At 44.1% G+C, this 26,659-nt stretch overlaps 2 protein-coding genes across 2 annotated transcripts; both read left to right on the top strand.

Moving 5' to 3' along the window:
* Positions 1–1,773: 1,773 nt before the first annotated feature.
* On the top strand, positions 1,774–15,113 carry jph3a (junctophilin 3a). The gene is made up of 5 exons (XM_070832486.1): positions 1,774–2,155; positions 8,567–9,347; positions 10,605–10,729; positions 12,135–13,381; positions 15,033–15,113. Exons 1-5 carry the CDS (start codon positions 1,774–1,776, stop codon positions 15,111–15,113), a joined length of 2,616 nt encoding a protein of 871 aa, XP_070688587.1.
* Positions 15,114–22,492: 7,379 nt separating this feature from the next.
* On the top strand, positions 22,493–25,954 carry LOC139205253 (zinc finger protein 319). The gene has a single exon (XM_070835420.1). The coding sequence runs from the start codon at positions 22,561–22,563 to the stop codon at positions 24,337–24,339; it is 1,779 nt and encodes a 592-aa protein (XP_070691521.1). The 5' UTR covers positions 22,493–22,560; the 3' UTR covers positions 24,340–25,954.
* The last annotated feature ends 705 nt before the right edge of the window (positions 25,955–26,659 follow it).

The raw sequence follows: 26,659 nt of genomic DNA, 5'->3' as shown, positions 1-26,659 counted from the left end.
AATAATGCAGGTTTTCCCCCCCGTCAGGCTGCTGTTTGTCCTTTTTAAAAAAAAAAAAAAAAAAAATCATTTTCTGGTAACCATATGATCCAGCAGATGGTGCGTTCAGTGACAGGAAGATCTCCAATACCATCATGCTCCAGTTATTGATTAGAAAACCATTCACCACACTCTGCGATGATGATGCTCTAGTATCTTGGTGCGGACAGACGTTAGGGGATCATCTGAGGGTTTGTGGCTGAGGTCACTCTAGGTCCTCCTCAGGTGACAGCTTACAGTTCATCAGTTCACCTGCGAGACAAACAGCGAGAAAGACTAACGACAATTAGCCTGGAGACAGCGGCGTGGGATCAATGGGCTCACAGCCGTCCAGTTATCAGGAAAACAGATTGCTGACTGACCAGATTTCAGTCTGGGAGGAGGAGTGAGAGCGAAATGAGGCTGGATAATTAGGAAAAGCAGCCTGTATTCCCCAAAGGGAGAGAGAGCAGCGAGCTCCGTGCATGCAGCTATTGGTACCATCCCTCCGTCTCTATCTCTTTAAGAGCCGAGGGAAGGAGTGTGTGTTCAGTGTGTGTGTGTGTGTGTGTGTGTGAGTGTACGTGGGGGAGGGGTATTGGCTGGGGTGGAACAGTCCTGTAATGAGCAGATTTTAGAGAGAGAGAGGGAGAGAGAGAGGGAGGGAGAGATAGAAAGAGAAAGAGCAAGGCCGAAAAACAAGCGGGGACAGATGACTTGGTGGAATTGGGATACAACAACAATCCAGGTTTAGACGATGGAGATGGAGAGGACAAAGGGATAAAGGAGAGGAATAATAATTTCTTCTTCTTTTTTTTTTTTCTTCTCTCTCTCTCCCTTCTTCTGCTGCTTTTTCTCCTCACATCTTCTTCAGGAGGGGAGAGAGCCTCATCTTCACATCACAGCAGAAGCAGAGAGCAGAGAGCAGAGAGCAGAGAGAGGAGGAAGAGGAGGGAAGGAATAAGAGGAGAGATATTCACTCTCCGTTATGTCTGCCGGGCTGAGGCTGTGTGTCTGTGTGTTAGCCTGGATTGCTTGTTTCCAGGCCATGTTATAGAGAAATACCTCCAACTTCTCTGCTCCTCTGATTTTTTTTTTTTTTTTTTTTTTTTTTAATGGCGTACCAGTGCAGCAGCATCCCTGTCCTGTATCCCTCTCTGAGTGCCGGTGCGGCAGGGATGTGGAGATGCTCTAACGTCTGATTGAGCTCAGCTCGGTCGCTGCTGCTGCTGCTGCTGCTGCCACCACCACCACCACCACCACCGCCGCCGCCACCGCCGCCGCCGCTCTGTGGGCCTCTGGGACTGCTGGAAAAGCCTAGGCCTCGCTTGTCTGGAGCGCCCGCTTGCACGGCTGAGGCGACGGGCCGGCGAGCTCCCCGGCTGTGAGGCTGCGCGGAGCAGGAAGGTGGAGGAGGAAGTGGAGGAGGAGGAGGATGAGAAGCACTCTGAGCCTGCATGCCCATGGGAAGCAGCATGCACAGCAGCTGCGTTCGTCACTCCAGACCCGTCGCTGAGGCTTAGACTGCTTCTCCATCGTCAGGTGATGCTCTTCGGGCCGCGTCCTGCTGCTTTTAAAACGAGGAGCTGGTGTTTTACATCCTAAACTAACGGGAGCGGGAGAGTCGAGGCCCTGCACCTCCATGCTACCAGCTTCAAACGAGGCCTCCTCCCTCTTTGCTCCTTCTGAGTGAACCAGGCCCTTGATTTTTCGTTTTCTTGACGTTCTAAGGATTTGCCTAAACCTGTTTCATGCATGTCCACTGGAGGCAGGTTTGACTTTGATGACGGGGGGTCGTACTGCGGGGGGTGGGAGCAGGGTAAAGCCCACGGCCGAGGGGTCTGCACTGGGCCCCAGGGTCAGGGCGAGTATGCCGGTGCCTGGAGCCACGGCTTCGAGGTCCTGGGCGTGTACACGTGGCCCAGCGGGAACAGCTACCAGGGCACCTGGGCGCAGGGCAAGCGGCATGGCATTGGAGTGGAGAGCAAGGGCCGCTGGGAGTACAGAGGGGAGTGGACGCAGGGGTTCAAAGGTCGCTATGGGCAGCTGGAGAGCACGGCCAGCGGGGCCCGGTACGAGGGGACGTGGAGCAACGGGCTGCAGGATGGATACGGCACTGAAACCTACTCGGATGGAGGTAAGGCTGCTAAAAGTCACACAACAGGAAAGCTCACATCAGAGCCACCTCGCCCTCCACGTACCAGCTTTGGTTTCCACACCAAACACCAGTTTAGAGATCAGATTTAGTCCAGTTTGACTTCTCTGGATGAAATGTCTCTACTCTTGTTCCACAAACTGATTTTCAGGCTGAAAGTGGAGCGACTTGCTTACTTAGCCCGCTGCTAAAGTCCACTGTAACACATCTCCAATGTAGGTTACATAAATAACATGTAGGTCACATCCACAAGCACGGATGGATTACTGAGCAGGCCTACCAGGCACAGGCCCAGAGGGCTCGGGGGGCTCTGGGGGGGCAATATTTTGTTTGGTGTGCAGTAGTTTTTAGTGGTATAACTGTGCAGAGGAGATCTGCTGTGGCAGGAAGTGTTAGACAGGAGTCAGACTCTTCGCCTGAAGTTCAGCAGCAGCAGAGAGTTGAGCTTCAACAGCAAAATGTCATCGAAAGAGACAAAAAAATGACTTCAAGGAGATCCATGACTACAAAGAGACATAAAAAACACAAGGAGACACAAAACTACTACAGAAAGAAACAGAATGACCACAAAGAAACATCAAGACAACAAAGAGACACTAATGACGACAACAAGACACAAAACCACTACACCAGGAAACAAAATGACCACATAGAAGCACAAAATGACTACAAAGAGACACAAAACAACTAGAATGAGACACGAAATGACTACAATGAAACATGAAACAGCTACACCAGGAAAAATGACCACATAGAAGCACAAAATGACTACAAGGAGATAAAAAAACGAAGAGACAAAAATGACAACAGGGAGATTCAAAACTACAACAAGAGTCAACAAGTCTACAATGAGACACAACAAAACCACAAAGAGACACTAAACAACTAAACCAGGAAATAAGATGACCACATAGAAAGGAAAAATGACTACAACTACAAAGAGACATAAAACATCTACAGAGAAACATAAAATTACCAAAAAGAGACGAAAATGGCTACAAAGAGACACAAAACTTCTACAAAGACACACAAGACAACTACAAAGAGACATGAAATGACAACATAGAAGCACAAAATGACCAAATAGAGACACAAACGACTACAACGATACACAAAACAACTTCACAGGAAACAAAATGACTACAAGGAGACAAGAAGCCACAAAGAGACACAAAATAATTGACTACAAAGAAACAAAACTGAAGAGACGAAATGACTCAAAGGAGATTCACAACCAGAACAATGTTCAACAAGACACAAAACACAAAACAACCACACCGGGACACAAAATGACCACATCGAAGCACAAAATGACTACAAGGAGACGCAACACGACTACAAGGAGACGCAACACGACTACAAAGACACACAAATTGACTACAAACATGGCAGCCATGTGTCTTTCAGTCTGGGGGTGTTGCTCCAGTGTAGGGGTCTTCTGTCGTCTGATAATCCGTCCACGTCCACCTGCACTCGTCAGGAGGCCTGTGGGGCCGTGTCCTCGTGGTCGTGTCCTCGTGGTCGTCTCCACGCGGTCGTCTCCATGGCGACCGGCCTTCGGGATGAGCTGATCAGGAAACACCGGAGACAGAAACGAGGACGAGTGTCCAATATTAGAGATCAAACCTCGTTGTGTTTAGATGTACAGAAACCCACCTTCACCCCTCTTCCCCTCCACATCACACCCTCTGTCGCCATGGTGACGCGGAGACAGCAGGTCAGCGTGTCACTGGAGACCAGCTCGCGGCTCTCCTGCTCTCCCATTGGCTCTCTGCTCCGTCAGTCAGGGTTTGTAATCTAGGCCGTTTGATAACCGACGCTGCCCCGCCTCTGAGCACCGCACGGGACCCGGATGATGGAAGCCAGGTCAATAAGTGATGCAGGTGGAATGAAAACACTGTGTGTGTGTGTGTGTGTGTGTGTGTGTGTGTGTGTGTGTGTGTGTGTGTGTGTGTGTGTGCGCGTGCTGCATTGAAGGCGGTGGCCTGCTTTTAAACGGCCCTCGTCCTCACACACCTGCTGTTTCAAGTAAGAAAACAAAGATGGTGAGAGAGAGAGAAAACATGTCATTAAAGAATAAAAAATAAAAAGACTGCGTCACTCCTCTCTTCCGCTCACGTGGGAGACCGCCGACAGATGAATATAGCACGCACGAGCTGACACATTTTCCACAACCCAGTAAATGTGCAGGACACACACGCCGACAGGCCTGTCAACAGAGCGCCTGCTTATTATAAACGATAATTGCCTAATAATTATAAACCACATTACAGGCCCCCGTGTGCACCTACAGACGAGCTCGGCCGAGCGCCATGGACGGCTCCTGATGGGGCACATGTGTTTTTAGTTTGTTTTAAAAAGCAGCAGAAAACACTGAAAATAACTAAGATGGTACCTGAAGGCAACAGGGGCAAATATCTAATTAACAGAAACACAGAGGGATGCCGGGAAAATAAAATTAGTCATTTTTTGACTTAAGTTTGGTTAGTCAGTAGAATGCTGATTCATTTTCCAACAGTAAATGAGTCCAGTACCAGACTACATGTTGTACTTGTATTAAGTTTATAGACTAATCTTTACAGCAACTATTAGACGAGAAAAATGTACTTTACTGGACACAATTTTGAGGTACTTGTACTTTACTTGAGTATTTCCATTTTATGCTACTTCATACTTCTACTCCACTGCAGTTATTTTACAGCTGTAGTTAAATCAAATTAACATCACTAATACACAATATAATCAATTAGGTTAGTTATGAGTTAGTATGTAAGTAAGTTACCCAGCTGTGGGCTTTATTACACATAAATGTATCAACAAATGAATATACATATATATGTTTTATCATTAATATATATATTTTTATTATTCAATATCTTATCTCTTCAATATTTTCCGCTTTCTTTGAGAACATTTTGATGCAAATATGTTTGATTTTTACTTGTTACAGAGTATTTCTACCCTGTTGTCCTGTGCTACTTTTACCTGGTACAGCTAGTTAGTAGCTGCTAGCTGTTACCGGATGTTCAAACAAGCTAACGCTGGCTAACACACTTAGCATAACAGCTTTATGAGGTGATGATGTGTCATTAGTTCGCTCTGAAAGTGAAAGATGAGTTAATGAATGGTGTCTGTGGATGGTGGTGAACACTTCAGACACAGTTAATGGCTCCTGTTTTTGGGCTCTTATATGTTGTTGCTAATGAAGGGATTAAAAAAACATGCATTTAAAATAATTACATACATTATTTTAGGCAGATATTCACTGAGATGATACACATTTAAATACAATAAGGAAAATAGTCTGGAAATCGTGAACCTTTGAGGCTTCGGTGTGTTTATGAGGGTTTTATTTCAGCACCACGGACAGCTCCGGCCCCTCACACATACTAACCACTGTGGGGAAGGTTGTTCTTACAGAAACCTAATCATTAATGGAACTATTATATTTACTAAAGTAATGCAACTTATTACAATTTAAACTTTTTGATTACTCTTCTAACAAATGTTTAAAACTGGACGATAAAGCTAAGGACATAAATTTAAGTAGAACTCACAACACTGATTACTGTCAAACTTTTATTAAAACCTTTACAATGTAACTTGAATCAAGATTGAGGAAAATATTGCTGAATTTCCAGTTCTTGTCCTACGACACGACCTCCCGCTGTTAGTGAGGTGGCGGACTCTGGTTGTATGTCAGTAATTATGACAGGTGACGTAGTTAAAGAGTAATAAAGTCTGTTAGAGAAACCAAAAGTCAACATTGAGTTATTTTAAGCGACAGAAGACTGAAGTTATGCTGCGCACAAGATGTAACTTGTCCCAAATCTAAAGTATTTATTTAACCCAAACCACCATCTTTTTTCTAAACATAACCTAAAGTAGTTTTGGTGCCTAAACCTAACCAAACTGCAACAGTTTCACAACATTAGATTAACAAGTTAACATAATTTATTTGTCTCTAGCTGGCCGTCATCTCATTTTACCAAAGCAAATAATTAAATAGAGCGTTGGTCTGTATTTGTCCATGTGTGACGATGAAGCTCATAATATATGTTTTCCACCTGAAGACGTCCACAGAGGTCTGCACTCTTTGAGAATTGATTTTACTGGATTCTGTTCTTCAAATAATTTACTATTCGACTTGATAATTTCAGTGTAACATCAGAAGTTCTCAGCTGCTAGTGAGGAAATGTGAGTAAATGTAACTTTAAGATGGCTCTAGCACATTTGTAGTAATCAAAGTAGGTCAAACTTCAAGTAAATAATGTGGAAATAAAACAGAAAATAGACATTTGAAACTCTTAAAGTTGAATATTTCACACTCACAGCACAGAAATGCTCAAATTAAGCTGATTGTACTTAGAAATGCGCTTTTAGCATCAGATCAAGCAGGATCATTTTATCAGGGATAGAGACTCAATGTATTGATTAACCGGCTAGTTTCAGTCACTGTGCTTGACGGATCACTTTTCCTGAAGCTGAGCTCAGACGCCTCTTCCTGACATGCAGCTCTCCGGCTTCGTCAGCAGCTGTCGAGCTCTCCTCTAAATGAATCTGACAAACGAGCGGGTCGAACGGGAGGCTGTCGGGTTTCCTGCCCAGAAATATGAAACTCTGGATCAGCTTCACCTCGCGCTCCGACCGCCTCGGGGACTTGAGGAGACGCTGACCTCTCCTTACAGCAGGCCTGCTTTGTTTTTAAGCTCCTCCGGGGAGCTCCACTCCTCCTTCCAGGAGGCCCGGCTGTTGTTTATTTTTTCATAGGTGTAGATTTAAGAGGAGGGTGGAGGAGAGGACATGACATGTGGGAAGCTCTGCGGTTGAATAAAAGATTTCGTTCCCGGTAAATTTCAGCAAAAACAAGCCTGTTCTTCTGTTTTACAAATAATGAAAGTGTCAGAGTGTCGGCTCCTGCTTCAACACATCACTTTACTCAAGTACTGAAGAACAAATGTGAAGTACTTTTACGTCACTTGAGTCTTTTCTCTTTCCACTTCTACTCCACTGCATTTATCTGCTTCACAAATTAAGATTTTACACAAAAACAAACAAATGAAGAGATCAGAAAATGTGTTTTTTTTGTCATGAATTAAACTACCTTAGCTATCATTAGTGGTTTTCTGGGAATTTGAGGCTTTGGCAGCTAGTTTGAAGGTTTTATTATACAACTAACAACTTAAACATAGTTGTTATCTCGATGACAATATTAACAGATTCATTATGTTTAAGTTTGACTACTTTTAGGCTGCTGGATTGTAGATTTAACTGAATTTATTCCAGGCAATTTGCCACTATAATGAGCTATAAGATATGATTGGATCAATTGGCGTTGAGACAAAAAAAATCACAAGACCACAAATGCCGACCTTCAGCGGTGTAGCCTCAGCTTACAGCAAACATACATCTGTGCACCAATGGGGGAAAAACTCTCATGATTTTATTCCGACAGTGAAAATTTGTCTCCGAATGTAAAATTCCTTGAAATGTTGTTTGGTTTAAGGACACAAAGGTAGTTTATTACAGGCAGAACCCCCCTGATTCAGCACCACGGACAGGACCGACAGTCACTAGAGGGAATTTTCAGGATAACAGCCATTTTTCCGACAATTGGGATTTTGGAATAATGGTCTGTTGGAACTATTGCCAGTCCCTGAAAGGTAACGTGGCTGAACACAAGGAGTAAATTCTCATCAGTGGCTGTATGAAGGAAGCGGACGCAGCCGCCGTGGCTTGTGGACCGCCGTTTTGAAGCCTCCAGTTGGGCTTTACGGTCGTCGCCATCTTGGTTTTTCAGAGCCAGAAGTGACGTTCCTGATCTATCCTCCTCTAAATGGGACCATAATTGACTAAACGAACATCCGGCTGTGTTGAAGAAGACTGTAAACTAGAGACTGAGACCAGAAACTCATCAGGAGAAGTCGGCTAATTTTCTTCCATCCAGTCAGACTTCTGTTTGGAGCCAGTGGAGTCGCCCCCTTGCTGGACATTAGAGAGAATTAAGCATCTCTTCAGCATCGGCTTCACTGTTCAGACCCAGAAGCTACGTCCACTTCTTTTAGACATCCATGATTTTAAGGTTTTACTACTAGATGGCCTCCAGCCTCCCTCTGACCTCTTAGAACTCCACGTCCCATCAAGGTCACTCAGATCCGCTGACCAGCGTCTTCTGGTTGTCCCAAGATTTAAGGTTTGAAGCTCCGGGGAGGCCGTTGTAGCCCCTAAACTCTGGGATGAGTTTGGCTTTTAACTCAGTATGAACGTCTTCTTCTTGTCCTGTTTATGTCTTATTGTGTTTCTACTGTGTTGTCTGGTGGGTTTTGCTGTTTGATTGCTTTATAAATAAAGTTGGATTGACTGACTCTCACTGTGTCTCTTTTTGTCTTACAGGAACCTACCAGGGCCAGTGGCTGGGTGGGATGCGTCATGGCTATGGCGTGCGGCAGAGTGTACCGTACGGCATGGCGGCCGTCATCCTCTTCCCCCTGCGAACATCCATAAACTCCCTCCGCTCCGAGCACAGCCACGGCCCCCCGGCTGTGCTGGAGGACGGCAGCGCCACCACGCCCACAGACGGGGTGGTGGCCGGGCTGGCCGGGAGCCCCGTGGGCCGAGGTGGGTTCGCTCTGACAGCTCCAAGTGAAGCTGAGCGCCAGAGGAAGAGGAAAGGCCGCTTCCGCCAGTCCATCCTGAGCGGGCTGAAGCTGCGGCGCTCTGAGTCCAAAAGCTCTCTGGCCAGTCAGCTCAGCAAGCAGAGCTCCTTCTGCAGCGAGGCCGGCATGAGCACCGTCAGCTCTGCAGCATCAGACATCCACTCCAACGCCAGCGAGAGCGAACAGGGCGCCCCAGTGGACGCCACTGTCACAGAAATGTACGCTGGCGAGTGGCGGAGCGACCAGAGGGCCGGCTGGGGCGTGAGCCGGCGCTCGGACGGCCTCCATTATGAAGGCGAATGGTCGGGCAACAAGAGGCACGGATACGGATGCACCACCTTCCCCGATGGCACCAAGGAGGAAGGAAAGTACAAGCAGAACGTGCTGGTCAGCGGCAAACGCAAGAACCTGATCCCGCTGAGGGCCAGTAAGATCAGAGAGAAGGTGGACCGCGCCGTGGAAGCTGCTGAGAAGGCCGCGGACATCGCCAAGCAGAAAGCAGAGATCGCCATGTCGAGGTAAGATGTTCGGTTGTGTGTAGATGGCAGCCGCAGACTTGGGTTTTTACTCATTGTTTCGTCAGTGGACCACAAACCTTCTCCCTAAGCCTCACTCTAAAGGCTTAACTCCCACCGGGAGTCGAGCACGCCTACTGAAGTTAAGGCTTCGATTCCTAGACCTGGTCTAGCACAGAGCAGAGGAAGCAGACAGGAAGTCAGACAAACAAACGGCAAAGAGATTCTGGACAGTTTTCAAAATAAAGCACCCGGTGCATTCAGTGATCAGTTCCAACATCAAATCAATATTGTATATACTGAGAGCAAGTGGAGAATTACTTTCACTTTCACTTTCACTTTCACCACAGTGCAACAGAGCAGTAAACTGATGCAAGAAACACATTTAAACCAGACAGAATACTAAACGAAGCCCGTCAAGGAAATCAAGGATGACCAAGTAAACTAAATTTGAGCGAGTCAGTCGATCAGCCAGACGAAAAGCTCCCAGTGGGGCGTGAAGCAGCATTGAGGACGAAGTAAAACCTGGAAAGTAATGCAATCGAGCCCGGTGGGATTTCGGGGTAGGCCTCACCTCTAACCTCTGAATCTTCAAAACATCTTGGGTTCAAATGTAGAATGAACACCAAAAAACTTCAAATATAACCAACAAACATTGCTGCTAGAAGCCACGATCGGTCGATTTATTGTTGGATTGTGGCACAGAAGGTTTTACCAACATCTGGCTTCAACTGAAAATGTGACTGATTTCAGCATCTGACTGATAATTAAACAGATAATCAAACAAAAAAGCCTGATTAACACGTGACAGGCCGCCTCTGAATTAAACCACATTGATTCTACATGAAGGTTGACCGAGTCTCCACTTCCTGCTGCCATCTTGGTCGTCATTGGACATGATTTGGAGTCTGTAGTGTCAGTAGTGATTGGGGCGGAGCTGTGTAGCGAGGTCCCGCCCCTTACACCCACCCCACCCAATCACAGGTCAGGATTAGCTGCCAATCATGATGTCTCACCTTCTTTTTTAACTGATCGCACTTGAATATACATCAGCATGATCAGAAATACCTAAAATAACATCGTTCTTCTGTGTTACACAAAAATCCTAAAAAACTAAATCAGTAGAATAAATGCTGTAAATTGCCATTAACACAATATCTAAGCTTTGATGCGTTAAGAATATTTAATGGATGCAGAGTTGAGTTTAACCTTTATAGCTCCAGCCGGTTTGACTGCAGTGTTTCCACCTGTGCTGCCCAGGATGAGCCACGCTCGTGGGAAGGCGGAGGCGGCTGAAGGAGTGGCGCAGAAGGCCATGGAGGAGTGTCGACTGGCCCGGATAGCTGCCAAAGAGCTCTCTCCCTCCTTCCACATCTACGGGAACGGTGAGTGGACGCTCAAGGGTCTCCAGTTTCAGGCCCAGTAAAACCAGAGATGACTCCAATGCAGAATTACATTAAGATTTTTAGCGTTTTAAGGATTTCATGTTTCACTGTAGGCACGGACTTGTTCTTGTGTTATATTCTTATATATTGTATCATCAGACAGATTAATTTGTATAAATTGGATATTATTTACCTTATGTGTGATAAAACTATTTTTTACATTAGTTGACTAATCATTAAAATTATAGACAGAACTTCTATTTTATATATCTTTTAATCATTTCTGTTGATATTTGCTAGTTCCAGTTTCTCAAAAGTGAAAATTCACTGCTTTTCTTTGTCCTGAGCGACAGTAAACTAAATATTTTGGGCTGTGGGAAGTACTTTACAGTACTTTCTCACTATTTATGACATTTATGAACAAAATGATTTATTGATTAAACCAGAAAATAATTGTTAGTTGCACTCCGACCTCATTGACTGGCAGGGTGTAGAGGACATGAAGCCCTTAGATGGAAATCTATTTACAAATTTAAAGTCATAGAATAGAAATATTATTATTATTGTCATCATTTTTCTTATTATTAGTATTATTACTATTATCATTAGTAGTAGTTTTAGTATTAGTGTTACTAGTGTGGATTTAAACCTGCAGGGTGATTTAAAGCTGCATTAACTTAATTTTTGGGCCACTTGTGGGCAGCAAAACAAGCTGCAAACACAATGCTGTCGTATTATTACCTCAGACAATTATTAATTAAAGCATTCATTTAGATTCATCTTTAGGGTCACCAGATGAATGCAAATCAAACATTCCTTCTACTTTTAGCTCCACTTTTTAGCAGAAAATAGAAATAGTACCACTGAGTGCAAGTCTTTCCCATTAAAACGTGATGGCTCCAGTAACTTTTACAATCACTGTGCTTATGAATGTCAAAATAAACAGCTACCTGCTGTGAAACTAAATTGTTGTTTTTTCCACTTTACGTTGCTTCATTTCCCCACAGAGAGACCTGCTTGTGACGAGTAGTCATTAAAAAAGGCAGCACATAACTGCACCCTCATTTAAAAATCCACATAAACACACATATAAAGTACCTGGACTTTTAATAAAAGAGATATCAAATATGTGGATTAGTGTTTGAATGCATATCTTGATGTGATGATAAACTACAACGGATTAGTTTGAGAATTCAAACTGAATCAAGTGTATTTTAGCACCATAATCCCCTTTAAGCCAGCAGTGATTGCCAACACAAGATCCAGTTTGTATGCAGCTTTTCTCTCTTTTTGTTACCCTGAATGCTAATAACACACACACACACACACACACACACACACACACACACTGTGGATTGGTGCCAATTCACCTCACTGGTGCTATTTTCTCCGACTGTTTTCATAGGGCTCGAATGTCAGCGGCCCAAGCACCAGGACGCCAAGGACAAAGACCATGAGGTGATCTCCACGGGAACAGACAGTCCGGAGCTGTGCACTCCGGACACCACGCCGCCTGTGATAACGCCCGATCTCAGCCCCGTGCTGAGCGTGCCCACCTCGCCCCCCCACAGCCCGCCCAAGCACGGCCATCGCCCCAGAAATGCTTGCTTCATGCGCCAGAGCGCCGTGGACGATCAGGGCGGGGCCGAGATCCAGGTGCTGGTGGAGGGGCGGGGGATGGATCTGCCGAGAGGCGGCGCCAACAATTGGACCGATGACATGTACCCAGACCGAGGAGGCAGCAGCCGCTCCACCACGCCCTCCCTCCTGGAGGAACAGGAGGGCCAAATCAACGGCCACGAGCAAGCCCCCCTGTCCAACCACAAACCACGGGAGAAATCCTTGTCCAATCACAAGTCGCGGGAGCATGCTTCCTCCTACAGAGCGTGGGAGCACTCCCTGTCCAACCAAAAGCCCTCCAAGCATGCCTCTTCCAATCACAAGTCGAGGGAGTACTCGTCGTCCAATCACAAAACATGGGATCACTCTTCCACCAATCACAAGGCCTGCGAGCATGCCTCTTCCAACTACAAGCCGCAGGTGCACATTTTATCCAATCACAAGGCCTTGGAACATAACATGTCCAATCACAAGACTTCTGAGCATGCTTCCTCCAATCACAAGTCCCAAGATTATATCTCCTCCAATCACAATGCAAAGGACCACGTCTCCTCTAGTTACAACCCTCGAGAGCATGTCTACTCCAACCACCATCCAAAGCAGCACAACCCCTCCAACCACAAGCTTAACGAGCATGCTGTAATCGACCAAAGGCTAGACGGCCCCACCGGGGGCTGGACTGCTGAGAGCACCCTTAGGTGGAGCCCGGCCCACTCACGCCTCACGGAGCAGGACGAGGAGCGGATGAATGACTATACGGTGGACATGAGGCTTCAGTGTCCGGACTCGCAGACGTCTCGGGGGCTGGGCCAGGAGTCGCCGGCCCCCAAAAACAACAGGCTGCGATCCCGAGGCCTCCGGCCGGTCAGAGAGGGATCCATGGACTCTGTACAGATGCTGGACAACCTGAATGTGGGGGCGGAGCTGGAGGAGTGGCCGCTGCACAGGGACCTCACCCTCTCCCCACCCCTAAAGTCTCAGCCCATCACTCTGGAGCAGGAAGGAGAGCATCTCACCCTCAAATCAAACTCAGTGAGTCACTCCAGCCTCAGTTTGTCTGTTTCTGTGTGTCAAACTCACTTTAGTTCAGGGCTCCAGTGTGAAATCGCAGCGTAATAACCTTTAAATAACGACAACTCCAAACTTTTCCCTTTGTTTTAGTGCAAAAAAGTACAGGAACATTCAGAAAATGTTCACATTTAATGAACTATCTTTTTACAAAACATTATGAGCGACCTGAAATTTGTCTTCTCTGTCGTTTTTACACTTTGCAAAGTCGTCCAGCGGGCCGGAGTGGACCCTCTGACGGGCCGGGTTTTGGCCCGCGGGCCGTATGTTTGACACCCCTGGTGTCAGAACCCACGGTGACGCAGGTGTCACAGACCTTTTAGATATTCTGGAAATGTCCCTTTACAGCTTCATCCTTGAATTTAACCCCAGAAGTCCCTCAGTGACGGCTGCTAAACTTCCTGGTGCAGTCATGTGACCCAGTGACCATTTCCAAAATGGCGGTCTTGCCTGATTAAAACCTTGTTTTTGTTATTAAAAGGTACATTTCAAACAGTTTAACAGCTCTAATCCCGTCCTAGATTATATTAGCCTGTCCTGACTGTATTTTATGAGAAAGTTAATATGAAACAGCTTCTAAAAATAACACTGTGACATATTTAACATCTCAGATCTTGGACAGTAGAGGTAATATCTCATAAATAAGTTCAGAAATGTGTTCCTTATCGTCCATTTAGTCTGTTTTATATCCCCCATAATTTTACTGAAAGGAGAAAAGGGTTCTTATGGGATAATTAATTTAATGGCTGATGCTTAATTATTATAACAACTGAATAAATTGATATTTTCAGCACAACTCCTCCAAAAACAACAACCTTTTGTGTGCAATTCAAGGTGAGACGCTGCTAAAACAAACAAACTGACAAATATCAGTTGATTACTTACTTTAGGATGATTATTTTTTGTACTGCAAGTTTTCTGAAATGTCAAATGTGGCATTATCCAATTAAAAATACGCTAATTTGCAGATATTTTCAATACAGAAACCTGAACATTGGACACAGTCAGGTTCAAAACTCTTGTTTCATTTTGTTGACACACTACAGCCAAAGGTTTTAATATTTCTTATCACTCCATAAGTCAGAAAATACTGTCAACAGCCATAAAAAACAAACACATTTCCACCATGTTTTAGGAATAAGATGTTCTATAAATCTGGCTGTGAGTGATATATGACCAAAGCCCTCGATAGAAACCTTCAGACTATTAAAGGGAGGAATAAAACCGGAGAGTTTGGTGTTGGTAAGAGCTGCTGAAGTGGAGATTTCTGACTCAGATTGAGAGAAAGAGGTCATTTTGAGTAAATAGCCTTTAAAGATGTGAACTTAAAAGAACTCTAGAGAGAAAGTGAAGTAACACAAACACCTAAATGTGTATTTTGGATGTTTATCTTTACCAACTAGTCGTGTTGAAATTGTACTTGATTAACGTACTTTCCACCGACGGACAGCTGGATGTTGAAGTTTAACATTTCCAAAAACGTTCTGCTGGTCTGATGTGATCATTAAATTATTACAACCAGTACTTGATCAGACTTTAGCTGAACTGGATGTTTGTATATTACAGTGAAGAGCTTTCTAACTAACCTCCTCTTCTCTCCTCTCTTGTCTTTCAGGGCTCCAGCTCTATTCTGGTGGTTATGGTCATTTTACTCAATATTGGAGTAGCCATTCTTTTCATTCACTTCTTTATTTAAGCTTATACAGGTATGATCTACTAAGACTTATTGATAACTACGGTATATTATATTATTACTTACTGAGACGGACATTCTGCCTATTCGACTGGAGCCCGCAGCCCGAGTGACGGACACAGCAGAGCCTTTCTATTGTTGCTACTGGTCTTTTCACCTCTGTTGAAGCCCGTTTGAGTTTCTACGAAAGCAACCGTTCCTTTTCAAATGCTTATTTTGAGCTTGCAACCAACCATAGAAAAGAAAGTAAGGAAGCGACGAGCGCAGCTTTAAACTAGAGCGGTGTATCGGGGACACACGTGCATGGGTGTCCAAACGGACTGGAGATGGCACAGGCAGTTTTGCCCATTTTTCCATCACTCTAGACGAGAATATAGCAACACTCGTGTCCTGGTTATCATGAGAAACATGCTAACCAAGAACACGGCACACACACTCCATCCTGAACCCCACAGGCATCAACCCCCTTTTGCCTTTTATCCCTCCCACCCCCCATTTTCAGCCGCAACCACCAGTCACCGACTCCTATTCGCACTATGCGCTACATACAGAACTATGCTGCAAGAGTAGATCCATTTTAAAGGGCTCCGTCATTATTCTTTTCTTTTTTCCACTACGAACTACACAAACGCACACAACCATTGCATGAGGCTGTGTGGGGTTTTAAAAGTGCATTTTCTATCCCTTTAACATCACCGTCCTGTGTCCTCACTTGTGCGCACTCCATCCCGGTTATCATCACTTCCTGTCAGCAGAGATTTGGGAAATCAGCGCCGCCGCCACTTCCACATCCAGATCCCTCAAAACAAAACAAAAATAATAATAAATAAATAAAAAAAGGGAAAAAACAAACAAACAAACAAAAAAAACAACAAAGATTCACATTCGAGTCACATTTGTCGGCGACCAACACACATCCCGAGACCTGCGAGAGTTTAAATCTCGAGGAACTTCCTGAATTTATCGTTAAGTGAAGCCACATGAACACACACATTTCGCACGCAAAAAAACCCCACGTACACATTTAACAGCTGACATACTGAGGAGGAATCAGCCTTGCCCCTTTGTACAGCCTTGAGACTGTTATGTTATAACCACTAATTCTACTATATACGTGTATGTGTCATTATTATTCCAAGTTTGTTACTTTTTGCAGTTTGCAAGACAGAGAGAATGCTGAGTGCCTCGTATTTATTCATTTTCCGTCTCTAATTTATTTAAAACCCCCCCCCCAAGATAAAACACCCCACGTGGGCAGGCTAAGAGGAGACGGATAACCTTCAGCATTAAGAAAGGTGACCCTCCACCCCCTCCCCCCACCTCCCTACCCGCCCTTCCACCCTCCCGCCCTCACCCCTTCCCACAAACCTCCCCCCTTTTCACCCTGAAATGGCATGCACTGTTTTGTCTCTCTCTCTCCCAGTCCCCCTTTTGGACCAGTCAAAAAGGGGAAAAATGGGGTTTCTACGGTGTCATTTCCAGACACTCTTTTTGGGCCGGATGAGATTTTTTTCAGCATGTTTGTTCAGCCTGCTCAATCTGGTGTCAGTTTGTGAGTTTCTCCCTCTCGTCTCTCTTTTATCCAGCAACACAAGGCTACGTGAGACTACGGAGAGCAGTGTAAAATAAACGCTAGCTTTTAACTCTCAGTGGATACCGAAATGTCCTGAGTTTATGAATGATATAAAAAGAAACTCTCTGCTACTGTATGTTTTATACTTCGCACCCAGTGGCATCATCATGTTGTGACATCATTGCATGCCCGAGCATGCTCTTTCTTACTCTTTGGTTTATGAGGTTGTTTCGAAGTTAATGTGGAGAAAATAATGAAATGTTTCAAATTAATGAGTTTGGTGTGGTTATTACTTCTGTCTCACCTTTTCAGTCTAATGGTTCAGTTTTCATGAAGGTGATGAAGATCAACGACCAAGAAGGATTTACGGCCACACTGGATTTTTTTTTTTTTTTTATGAGTGTTGTTCCAAAGTACTTTGTATTAGTTTATATTAAAGGGTAATTCTCGTGTTTTTAAACCTGAGCCCTATTTTTGCATATTTTCGTGTCCAAATGAGGGGTAGGTACAACGTGGAATTGGTCCAGTAGATCGCTGTAGCCGTTATACAGCTGTTATATCGCTCTCTTCAAAAGCCACCAGACTCCATTGACAAAAACAGTAATTTTACCTCACGGTACACAGAGGTTGCATGATTGCTTGATTGGTGTTATTGTATGACTTTGGTGTTTTAAAATGTTTGTTTGGATCCAACATGATATGTGTGTAACACACAATAACACAGACAAACTAAACGATTGATGCAGCGGTAGACCAGCAACTTCTGTGTTCTGTGAGCTAAAATGACTGTTTTTGTGAATGTAGTCTGGTGTGTGTGCAGAGAGCGATGTAACGGCGGTTTGTGGTTAAACCAAAAGGATCTTCCAGGTCTCTCTCTGTAGGGATCCTTTCCATGAAGCTGTCAGACACTTAGAATAACACTCTGAGCCTGTCAGTGGATCAAACAAGCACTTTTAGTGGACCTGCTGTGATACAGGCCCAATTCCTAAACCTTTTGTACCTGCCAGTCATTTTAAACCAAAAATATGCACACAAAAAAAAAAAATAGGGCCCAGGTTTAAAAATACTGGAATCATCCTTTAACCAAATTTCTGAAGACAACATGCAAAATGTCCCACTAATGAATATTGTGGCTATTCAAGGTTACTGCAGGTGATAATATTACTACTGTTAGAGGGTTTCTGGTTGCAAAGAGAGCGATATAAGGTCTGTGTGTGGTTAAACCAAAAGGATCTCACACATACGGTATATTATTACTATTGGTGGTTGTGATTAAATCTTAATGTTAAGTGAGTCTCATCTGCTGCAAAGCTGCAAAGCACTCTGGGAAGAGGCGACAGTAGGAGGGGGCGCTCTATTATACATCTACTGCTCAAATATTTGAAAGCTCTACTTTGTTTCAGCGTTCTGCACTGAAATATAAGAAAGTCAGACGCTTAGCGAGGTGAGTGAAGGCAGCTCGGTCACATCAGCAGAAAACACTCAATACATTTACATAGTTAAGTCCTGTACTTAAATACATTCTGAGGTACTTGTTCTTCAGTGCAGTATTTCTATTTGAAGCTACTTCAGACTTCTACTCTACATTTCAAATGAAAATATTGTACTTTTTTTTACTGCTCTACATTTATCTGACGGCTGTAGTTAAAACTCAAGTTTTTACATGCATTATAGATTATGTATGAATTATTTGTAATAGATTAAAATTCCCAACAGTATAAAACTTATTCAAAATTAATTCTCACAAGCTACAACATTAAAATCTGCTTAAATTCATAACAATAATAATACAATGAAATAATCCCCTGCTGCTTGTACTTGTAGGACTTTTACTTTTGATCATTTAAATACATTATGCTGCTAATACTTCTGTACTCGAGTACTTTTACACTGTGGTGTTGTTACTTTTACTTAAGGAAAAGATGTGAACACGTCTTCCACTGCTGGTTTTCTGAGTTTGGAAACATCTCAAGGAATAAAATGCATAAAGTCTCGTTCAGCACGAGTTACTTCCACTGGTGCATCAACATATTTATTACTTAACTGTTGCAGCTGGTAAAGTTGGAGCTCTTTTTAACTACTTTATATACTGCTGAGTATCTTAAGTCATAGTTGAAGCAGGCAGGCTAGCAGTGGGCAGCGTCACTGTGCACATTTATTACTGACAAACGTTTTGATGCTACTTGGATGTGTTTAGCCATCTGAAACACTCACATAGTGATAAACATCTAAAATCATCATTGGTGAGGCAGTGAAGGGCATAAAAGCAGGTGTGTGGAGAGAAACAACATTAAAAAGCTTCAAAACAACAAAGCTGCATCTTCAATATGAAGACAAAACTTCAGGTACATGCAGTGGAGTAAAAGTCTAAAGTTATACAACATAAGAATACTCATGTAAAGTACAAGTACTTCAAAACTGACAAACTATTATCTGACAGCTTTAAACACTCAAATTAAAGTTTCTAAATATAAATTAAGTAATCAAATATGACGTATTACTATAAATTATTAGATTTATATTGTATTCTATTCTAATTTCCCACTATTTCCTTATAAAGTAGGTAGTTTGTTTTACATTACACGAGATGATGTATGAAAAACAGCCGCTGACAAATATTTTAAATACTACAGTACAAGTATCATCAGCTAAATGTGCTGATAGTATAAAAAAGTAAAATATGCATAATGCAGAAACACCTGTGAGCAATACTGTTTAATATTATAATATTAGATTATCATTATGTCTAATATCATTCATGTCTAAGCTGTATTGTAATGTTGTAAGTATACTTTTGGGTATTTGCATTTAAAAAAAGCATTATAATTTAATTTCTTATCAGTAAGTAAGTAAGAGGAAACTTAAACTGTCAAAGAAATTAGAAGTACAGCATTTGTCTCTTAAAAAGTAGCAGAGAGCATAAAATGTATTTAAAAAAACTACTATAGTACAAGTACCTCAAAACTGAGTAAATGTATTTGCTTACTTTCCATCACAGCTTTTATAATACAAACTACTACTATAATATAAATGTTATGTGTAATTATAGGAAGCAGCAGCTCCCACAAATGATATATAACGATCATTAATATGTAAACACTCTTTATAAAGTGCTTATTCTGTATATTTAGCTCAGCAGCAAGGCGGTGCTTATTGATTGGCCAAAACAAACCCAATTATCCACAGCTCCACATCAAAGTGGAGTGGCCTCGGAGGCCGTCGCTCTTTGGAATCATAATGGAGAGAGTTCACACTTCACTTCAAGGTGTGTGGAAAACAAACAGCAGAATACACTTTGAGCGCAGGAGAGCGGCTGTAACTGTGAAAATAAGAGGGACTGAGATGATGTATTCCAGACACATCATCAAATAATGAGATCATCAGCAGTGGAGAGTAACTAGGTACAAACTGAACGTACTATCCACTATTGTTCCACTGCTTTTCTGGAGCACATAATGTACTTTTTACTCCGCTGCATTCGTCTGACAGCAGTTACTTTCCAGATCCAAGATTTTAAACATTAAACATGTGTCACATTTATAAAATATTCATTGTTATAGATGAAACCACCCAGCAGTATCCAGCAGTGGTTATACAGTAGTTTAAATGAGCCCCACCGTAACAAGATGCTGCCTAGACAATAATAAATCAGGAATAAAATGTTTACTGAAGCAAATTTAGTAATAACACGATGTAGAAATATCAAAATATACTTCTGTGCTTACTTAGGCTGTGAGAAATGATTGATTCATTACAGTTTTGCATTCAGTTATTTCATAGACTGCTGAGCAGCTTATGAATTTACCACCAGGGGTCAATGAAGTTTTAATAAGACATCATTTGCATACTTAATTTATCAGCCGATGATATTTTGTTTTGATAATCTGAATCTGTAAAGTCACTGAAGCTCAAAATCGATGTAGAGAAGAAGAAAGTACATTATTACCCTGTGAAATAGAAACACCACGTCAAAGTACAAGTACTACAAACTTGTACTTGAGTTAAAGTACGTACAGAAGAGGTTTGTAGCCTCATTAAAGAAAAGAAAAAAAAGACTTAACTTTTTAGAATTTAGAATTCTGAGGAGACGTCATCACTCGGACAGCTTAGAATTCTGACCATTCTTAGAATTCTGAGAACGAACTCAGAACTGTGACGTCAAAGTCAGAACTCTGTATCCACCCTGAAACTCTCCCTGTGTCAGGGTGCTGCTGCTGCTTCGGCCTCAGTGAAACATCTGAGAGCTTGTTTTTACTTTTAGAAAGATGTTTTTTTTAACCTCTGAATGGGTGAAAATAACGGAATCAGATGAGAGAAGTGTGTAACAGTGAAACACTCCCCCCTACTGACACACTAAAGAAATATATTTACTTATATCTTAACAAGCTCGTATCGGCCCTTTTCTGTTTGTTTGACTGCTCTTGAGACAAACAGCACTTTATCTCCGGCTCGGCTCACTTCGGGGCTCCTGGTCGCACCTCCGCCGGCATGGAGCGGCTGTAGCGGCAGCAGCTCCCCGGCGACAGCTCACTGCGTGGCGGTTTCCGGTGTCCGTCCGTCTGCAGGAGGATGGCGTCCGGCTTCGACCGCATCCCCTCCACCGCCGGTCCTCCGAGCCCCAAATACACCGAAGGCTGTCGACCTCAGACTGAAGACGGCTGCGAAAACCACCGATAAGCCGCTCGGGTGAGCTTATCATGGTTTTATTTCCTGTGAATGGTGTGTTTTAGTTTTTTTTTTGCAGATGTGTGAGGCTGCAGCAGGAGGATTTTCCCCTGCAGCAGCTGCGGCGGGGAGGCCTAGTCTGACTCGGGGTCCGTTTTCAGCGAAGCCTCGTATCAAACGTTAGACCAGCTAACGTTATTGTGGCCTTTCACACAGCGAAGCGACGGTAGCTACCAGGCTGCCCTTTAGTCGCTTTTATTTCCCCCAACTTGAGCTATTTTGTGCAGCTTCAAGCCCCGCGATGAATATGTTTAATGGTGATAAAAGTCTGGCGATCACCTCAAAGGAGGTCCACTTATTTAGCTAGCTAGCGTTAGCTTTAGCGGTTAGCCGTTAGCCGTTAGCTAGCCGCTGGCTAACGTCGGGTAGCTACATCCTGGACCCTAATTCACTGAATTCCCTTTAGATTTTAACATGTATCTCCAGCTAAACGGGCAGCACACACCAGACTTTACATCTTAAAGGCGTTTGCATCACGTAACGTTTAAAACACACGTTAAACGGAGAAATGGGAGCATTACGTGCCCGAGTCGCTTTTCAGGAAATAGACCGAGCCCGACTCTGGCTTTGATGAAGCTCCAAGCGCTAACTGTTGTTATTTTCCCCTTCGGTTTATCTTTTAGGGAAGCAGCTCTGGTCTGCGCTTGTCCTCATATCACCTGTCCGAGAGATAACAGTGTTTGGATGCTAACGTGCTCGCAGATTTGTTTCCTGAATAAGCGCCGGGCTAGTTTCAGGCCTTCATGCTAGCTGGTTTGTTTCAGGTTTGCCCAAAAAACAAGACCTTAAATCCCACCAGACACACTCATTGTTCGGACGCTGGAAACTTGCTGAGATGTACCCATTAAATACAAGTCCTATAAGCTAATGTTGTGTCTTATGTTGCTATTTCTGCTGGATAATCATGCTGGAAGCAGCTCAGCACCTCCAATATTAACATCCTGTAACACATTTACTCAGTGCAATGATATTTCATGTGTGTGCTTTTGTTTTGTTCCCGCTAGGTTTTCTCACCCATCGCAAAGGACGTGTGTGAACACAGATACAGCACTCGGCTGCTCTCACTGTGCTGGGGACCCTTTCTTAAATCACGTCCACCCTCTCAGCCCTGGCCCAGAAAGCCCCCACATCTACTGAGCTCTGAATCCCTGCATGCGAAGTGGAAGGATGACGGAGGCGTGGCAGCAGCAGCAGCAACATGCAGTGGCTCCACCCTCGGTCGTGCACACGCTCCCCCAGGGAGCTGACAACCCTCTGGGCTGCACCGTGTACGGAGTCGTCCTGCAGCCGGATGCCTCCCTGCAGCAGCCCCAACACGGCCAGCAGCACTCGGTTCAAGCCCAGCAGCCCTCCTTGCAGGTAGGGGGCGAGAGAGGCCACAAGTGCGGAGCCTGTGGCCATGACATATCTCACCTGGCCAACCCTCATGAACACCAGTGCATGGTGAGCCAAGACCGATCCTTCCAGTGTACTCAGTGCATGAAGATCTTCAGCCAGGCGACGGACCTGCTGGAGCATCAGTGTGTGCAGGTGGAGCAGAAGCCTTTTGTGTGTGGGGTGTGTAAGATGGGCTTCTCTCTGCTCACTTCCTTGGCGCAGCATCACAACTCGCACGGCAACGGAAACAACCCAATGAAGTGCTCCATCTGCGAGAAAACGTACCGGCCGGGTTCTGGAAACGTCACCCCAACCTCGTCAGCTGCCAACCCCCAGCAGCCCTCCACTGGTGAGACGTCCAGTGGCGGCGCAGCGATCAGTGCCTCGTCTCCACCTGCGTTTGAGGCCTCTGCACCAGACAGGCCATATAAGTGCTCAGTGTGCCATAAGTCCTTCCGGCATTTGTCAGAGCTGACGCGCCACGAGAGAGTACACACTGGTGAAAAGCCATACAAATGTGACACGTGTGACAAAAGCTTCAGCCAGTCTTCACATCTGGCGCACCACCAGCGTACGCACAGCTCTGAGCGGCCGTATAAATGTGCCGTGTGCGAGAAGAGCTTTAAGCACCGCTCTCACCTCGTGCGGCACATGTACGCTCACTCGGGCGAGCACCTTTTCAAGTGCAATTTGTGTGAGATGCACTTTAAGGAGTCGTCTGAGCTCCTGCACCATCAGTGCCAGCCAGAGGGGGAGAGACCTTTCCGCTGCGGCTCGTGTGGAAAGAGCTTCAAGCGCCCGTCTGACCTGCGGCAGCACGAACGCACCCACTCGGAGGAGCGACCTTTCCAGTGCGAGGAGTGCCAGATGAGCTTCAAACAGCAGTACGCTCTCGTACGCCACCGCCGCACCCACAAAAATCCAGCAGATCGCCCTTTCAAGTGTAACCTGTGCGATAAGGGCTTCCTTCAGCCCTCCCACCTGCTTTACCACCAGCAGGTTCACGGCATGGAGAGTCTGTTTAAGTGTGCGTCCTGCCAGAAGTCTTTCAGCCAATCAGGGGAACTGCTGCGGCACAAATGTGGCGGCGAAGTGGAGAAGCCCTACAAGTGCGACGTGTGCGGTAAGGGTTACAAAAAGAATTCGACACTGCAGCGCCACCAGAACTCTCACTGCACAGAGAAGCCGCTGAAGTGCTCCCTGTGCGACAAGCGCTTCGTGTCGTCCTCCGAGTTTGTTCAGCACCGCTGCGACCCGACCCGCGAGAAGCCGCTGAAATGCCCCGACTGTGAAAAGCGTTTCAGGTACTCGTCCGAGCTGCAGCGCCATCGGCGAGTCCACACCGGGGAGAAGCCTTTCAAGTGTGCCAGCTGCGACAAGAGCTTCAAGCAGCGCGAGCACCTGGCCAAGCACCAGAGCGTGCACTCACGGGAGACGCAGTTTAAGTGCGTGTGGTGCGGAGAGCGTTTCGTTGACCTCACAGCGCTGCAGGAGCACACGGTCCAGCACACCGCCGAGGGCGAGAGTTTCCCGGAAGCTCCCTGTATCCCATGAACCGAACTGCTCTTCAGTCCTGGGTAGCAAACATGACATTGACCCACAAAGCGACGTGTGCCAGCCTCCGCTCTCCCATTTGTAGTTTATAACGCGCACCCATTAATTATGTTTTAACGATTTTTACTATCAGTGATGTTAAGACTCGATTCACCCTCACCCTTTTGTAGAGTAAATGGAAAACACACCCTCAACTGACAGGCGATTAGGACCCCTTGTCTTATTTTGGAACACATGGAGAGAAAAACAAACAAAAAAAAAACTTGAACCGAGTGAAAAAAGGCGTGAAATGTAAAATGTGGGAAGGTTTTTTTGTTTAGCACAGAGTGTGGGACCCTTTATTCTGTGGTTGCATGTGATCGTCTGTTTCGTAGCTGTTGTCGAGAAAGATGGCGAGAACTTCCAGACAGTCGTCAAGATGTGTGTGTGTGTGTGTGTGTGTGTGTGTGTGTGTGTGTGTGTGCTCATGTGGAAGCTCCTCTGAAATCCATGTGCCTTTTTTTTTTTTTTTGTTTTGTTTTGTTCCTGTTTTCGTTTACCGATCACTCATGTTGTGTTTGTTAATTTTCATGTCCAGTTACAGCCGAAAACCTCCCATCCGTACACAGGGGCTGGCTTTGTGCAGCAGTATCTTTTCACATTACTAGATTTTAGGTAGGTATCATCTGTTTGTGCATGAGTATTTATCACACTTTAATATCACTGTTGTATTATAGGTTTGGTTTATTTAGGAAAACATCCTAAGAAGAAAAAAAAAGTGGATTTGTGAAAATGTATAGCCTGTGTCCTATGAAATCTGTGTTGTTGCATCTTTGTATTGAAACAAATGACATCTAGGTAACTAACCCATACCTATCATGTCATACAAACACTTGACATGTGCAATAGAACATGCACAATGTAATATTTATGACTACTGATTCATGGCATAGTCTACTCTGTTATATTAGAGATTGTGTGTATACGCTTATGTAAACATTGAAAACTGTATAGTGCTTATGTTACCTGCTTTTGTATTCACCATGAATGAGCTTGCAGTATTTCGCAAGCACTCCTAGTTTCAGTTCCAGGCGGATTATCACAGCGTTTTAACCCGACGAGGCTCCGCGGCGTCGTGTCGCTCACTCGCCACAAACTAGCAGCATTAGTCATCGTGCGATAGATCTAACAAAAGTAATATTTTTTATTTTATGTGAAGAAATCGGCCTTGTAACATCCTCACGGGATTCTAGCCTCCTCCTGGTCCGGTCCGGTCCGGTCCGGTCCAGTTCAGCAGATTAATCCGAGTAGCCTCAAAGTTGCGATTTATGTATTGGTTTATGCCGGGCATAAAGTAAAATATTTGTGTACTTTAGTTAACTGTGTGGATTTCTATATTCTGTACAATCTTTGCAGTATATTTAAAAGAAGGTTTTTGGAGTTTAAAAATCCTGAGCAAAGGGAATCAGAGAAACGGGGCGGACGGGACGGAGACTGTGGCGGTTTAAGTCCTGGTGAGTCTGCATCAGGTGGACGAGTGTAAAGTGGCGTTGGATTCACACACATGGATATCAATATAGACTCCTGTTCATACTGTATACAGACAATTAAAATAAACCACCCTTATGAAAATAAAGGTGTACATTGTTTTCATCCCCGCTGTAAATAAAAAAAAAAAAGAAGGAAAATTTAAATTTTTGAGTTTTAACCCAAAGAAAAAATTTGTTGAGGTAATTTATTTTTTAGAAAACCTAAATGTTTTGAGTTCTAGAAACAAAAATGCTCATAAAGTGAAGCACAGTTAACGATTAATTTGGTTCAAAGTCAAAAACTTAATTTCCAAGCACCCAAATAATAAAATCATGTCCACAGCTCAGTATAGATGTTTATTTTTACTGTAGAACAGCAATTGATTGCCTTTTAATTCTGTCTCGTACATTCAAGGTTACATTAATGTAAAGTTTAAAATACAAAGCTTCAGTTTGTCGACCAAACTCTTCAAGATAAAGGTCAATTCCAATCAAACCAAAAGCACCAAACATTTCTCTGTTCACGTAAAACTGGGATAAAGTACTCAGATCCGCTATTATAGTAAAAGTACTAATCCAACACTGAAAATACTCTAAAAAAAAGTCCTCCTTAAGCAGTAAAACGTCCTCTGTCTATCTTCCGATCTGAAAAAATGGAACCAGGAAATGTTTTAATATGAAAAATGACTTAAACCATTATCAAAAAAGCTGCCTTGGTGTGTTGGCACAAACATTAAACAGAGAAAATAGAAAATACAGATAAAAAAAGTCACATATAATAGAAAAATGTTCACTACAAAATATAGAAAACT

This window comes from Pempheris klunzingeri, chromosome 1, assembly GCF_042242105.1.
Source record: "Pempheris klunzingeri isolate RE-2024b chromosome 1, fPemKlu1.hap1, whole genome shotgun sequence".
Lineage (NCBI taxonomy): Eukaryota > Metazoa > Chordata > Actinopteri > Acropomatiformes > Pempheridae > Pempheris > Pempheris klunzingeri.
Note: the sequence above shows the minus strand (reverse complement) of the source record. Positions and strands in the feature narration are given on the sequence as shown.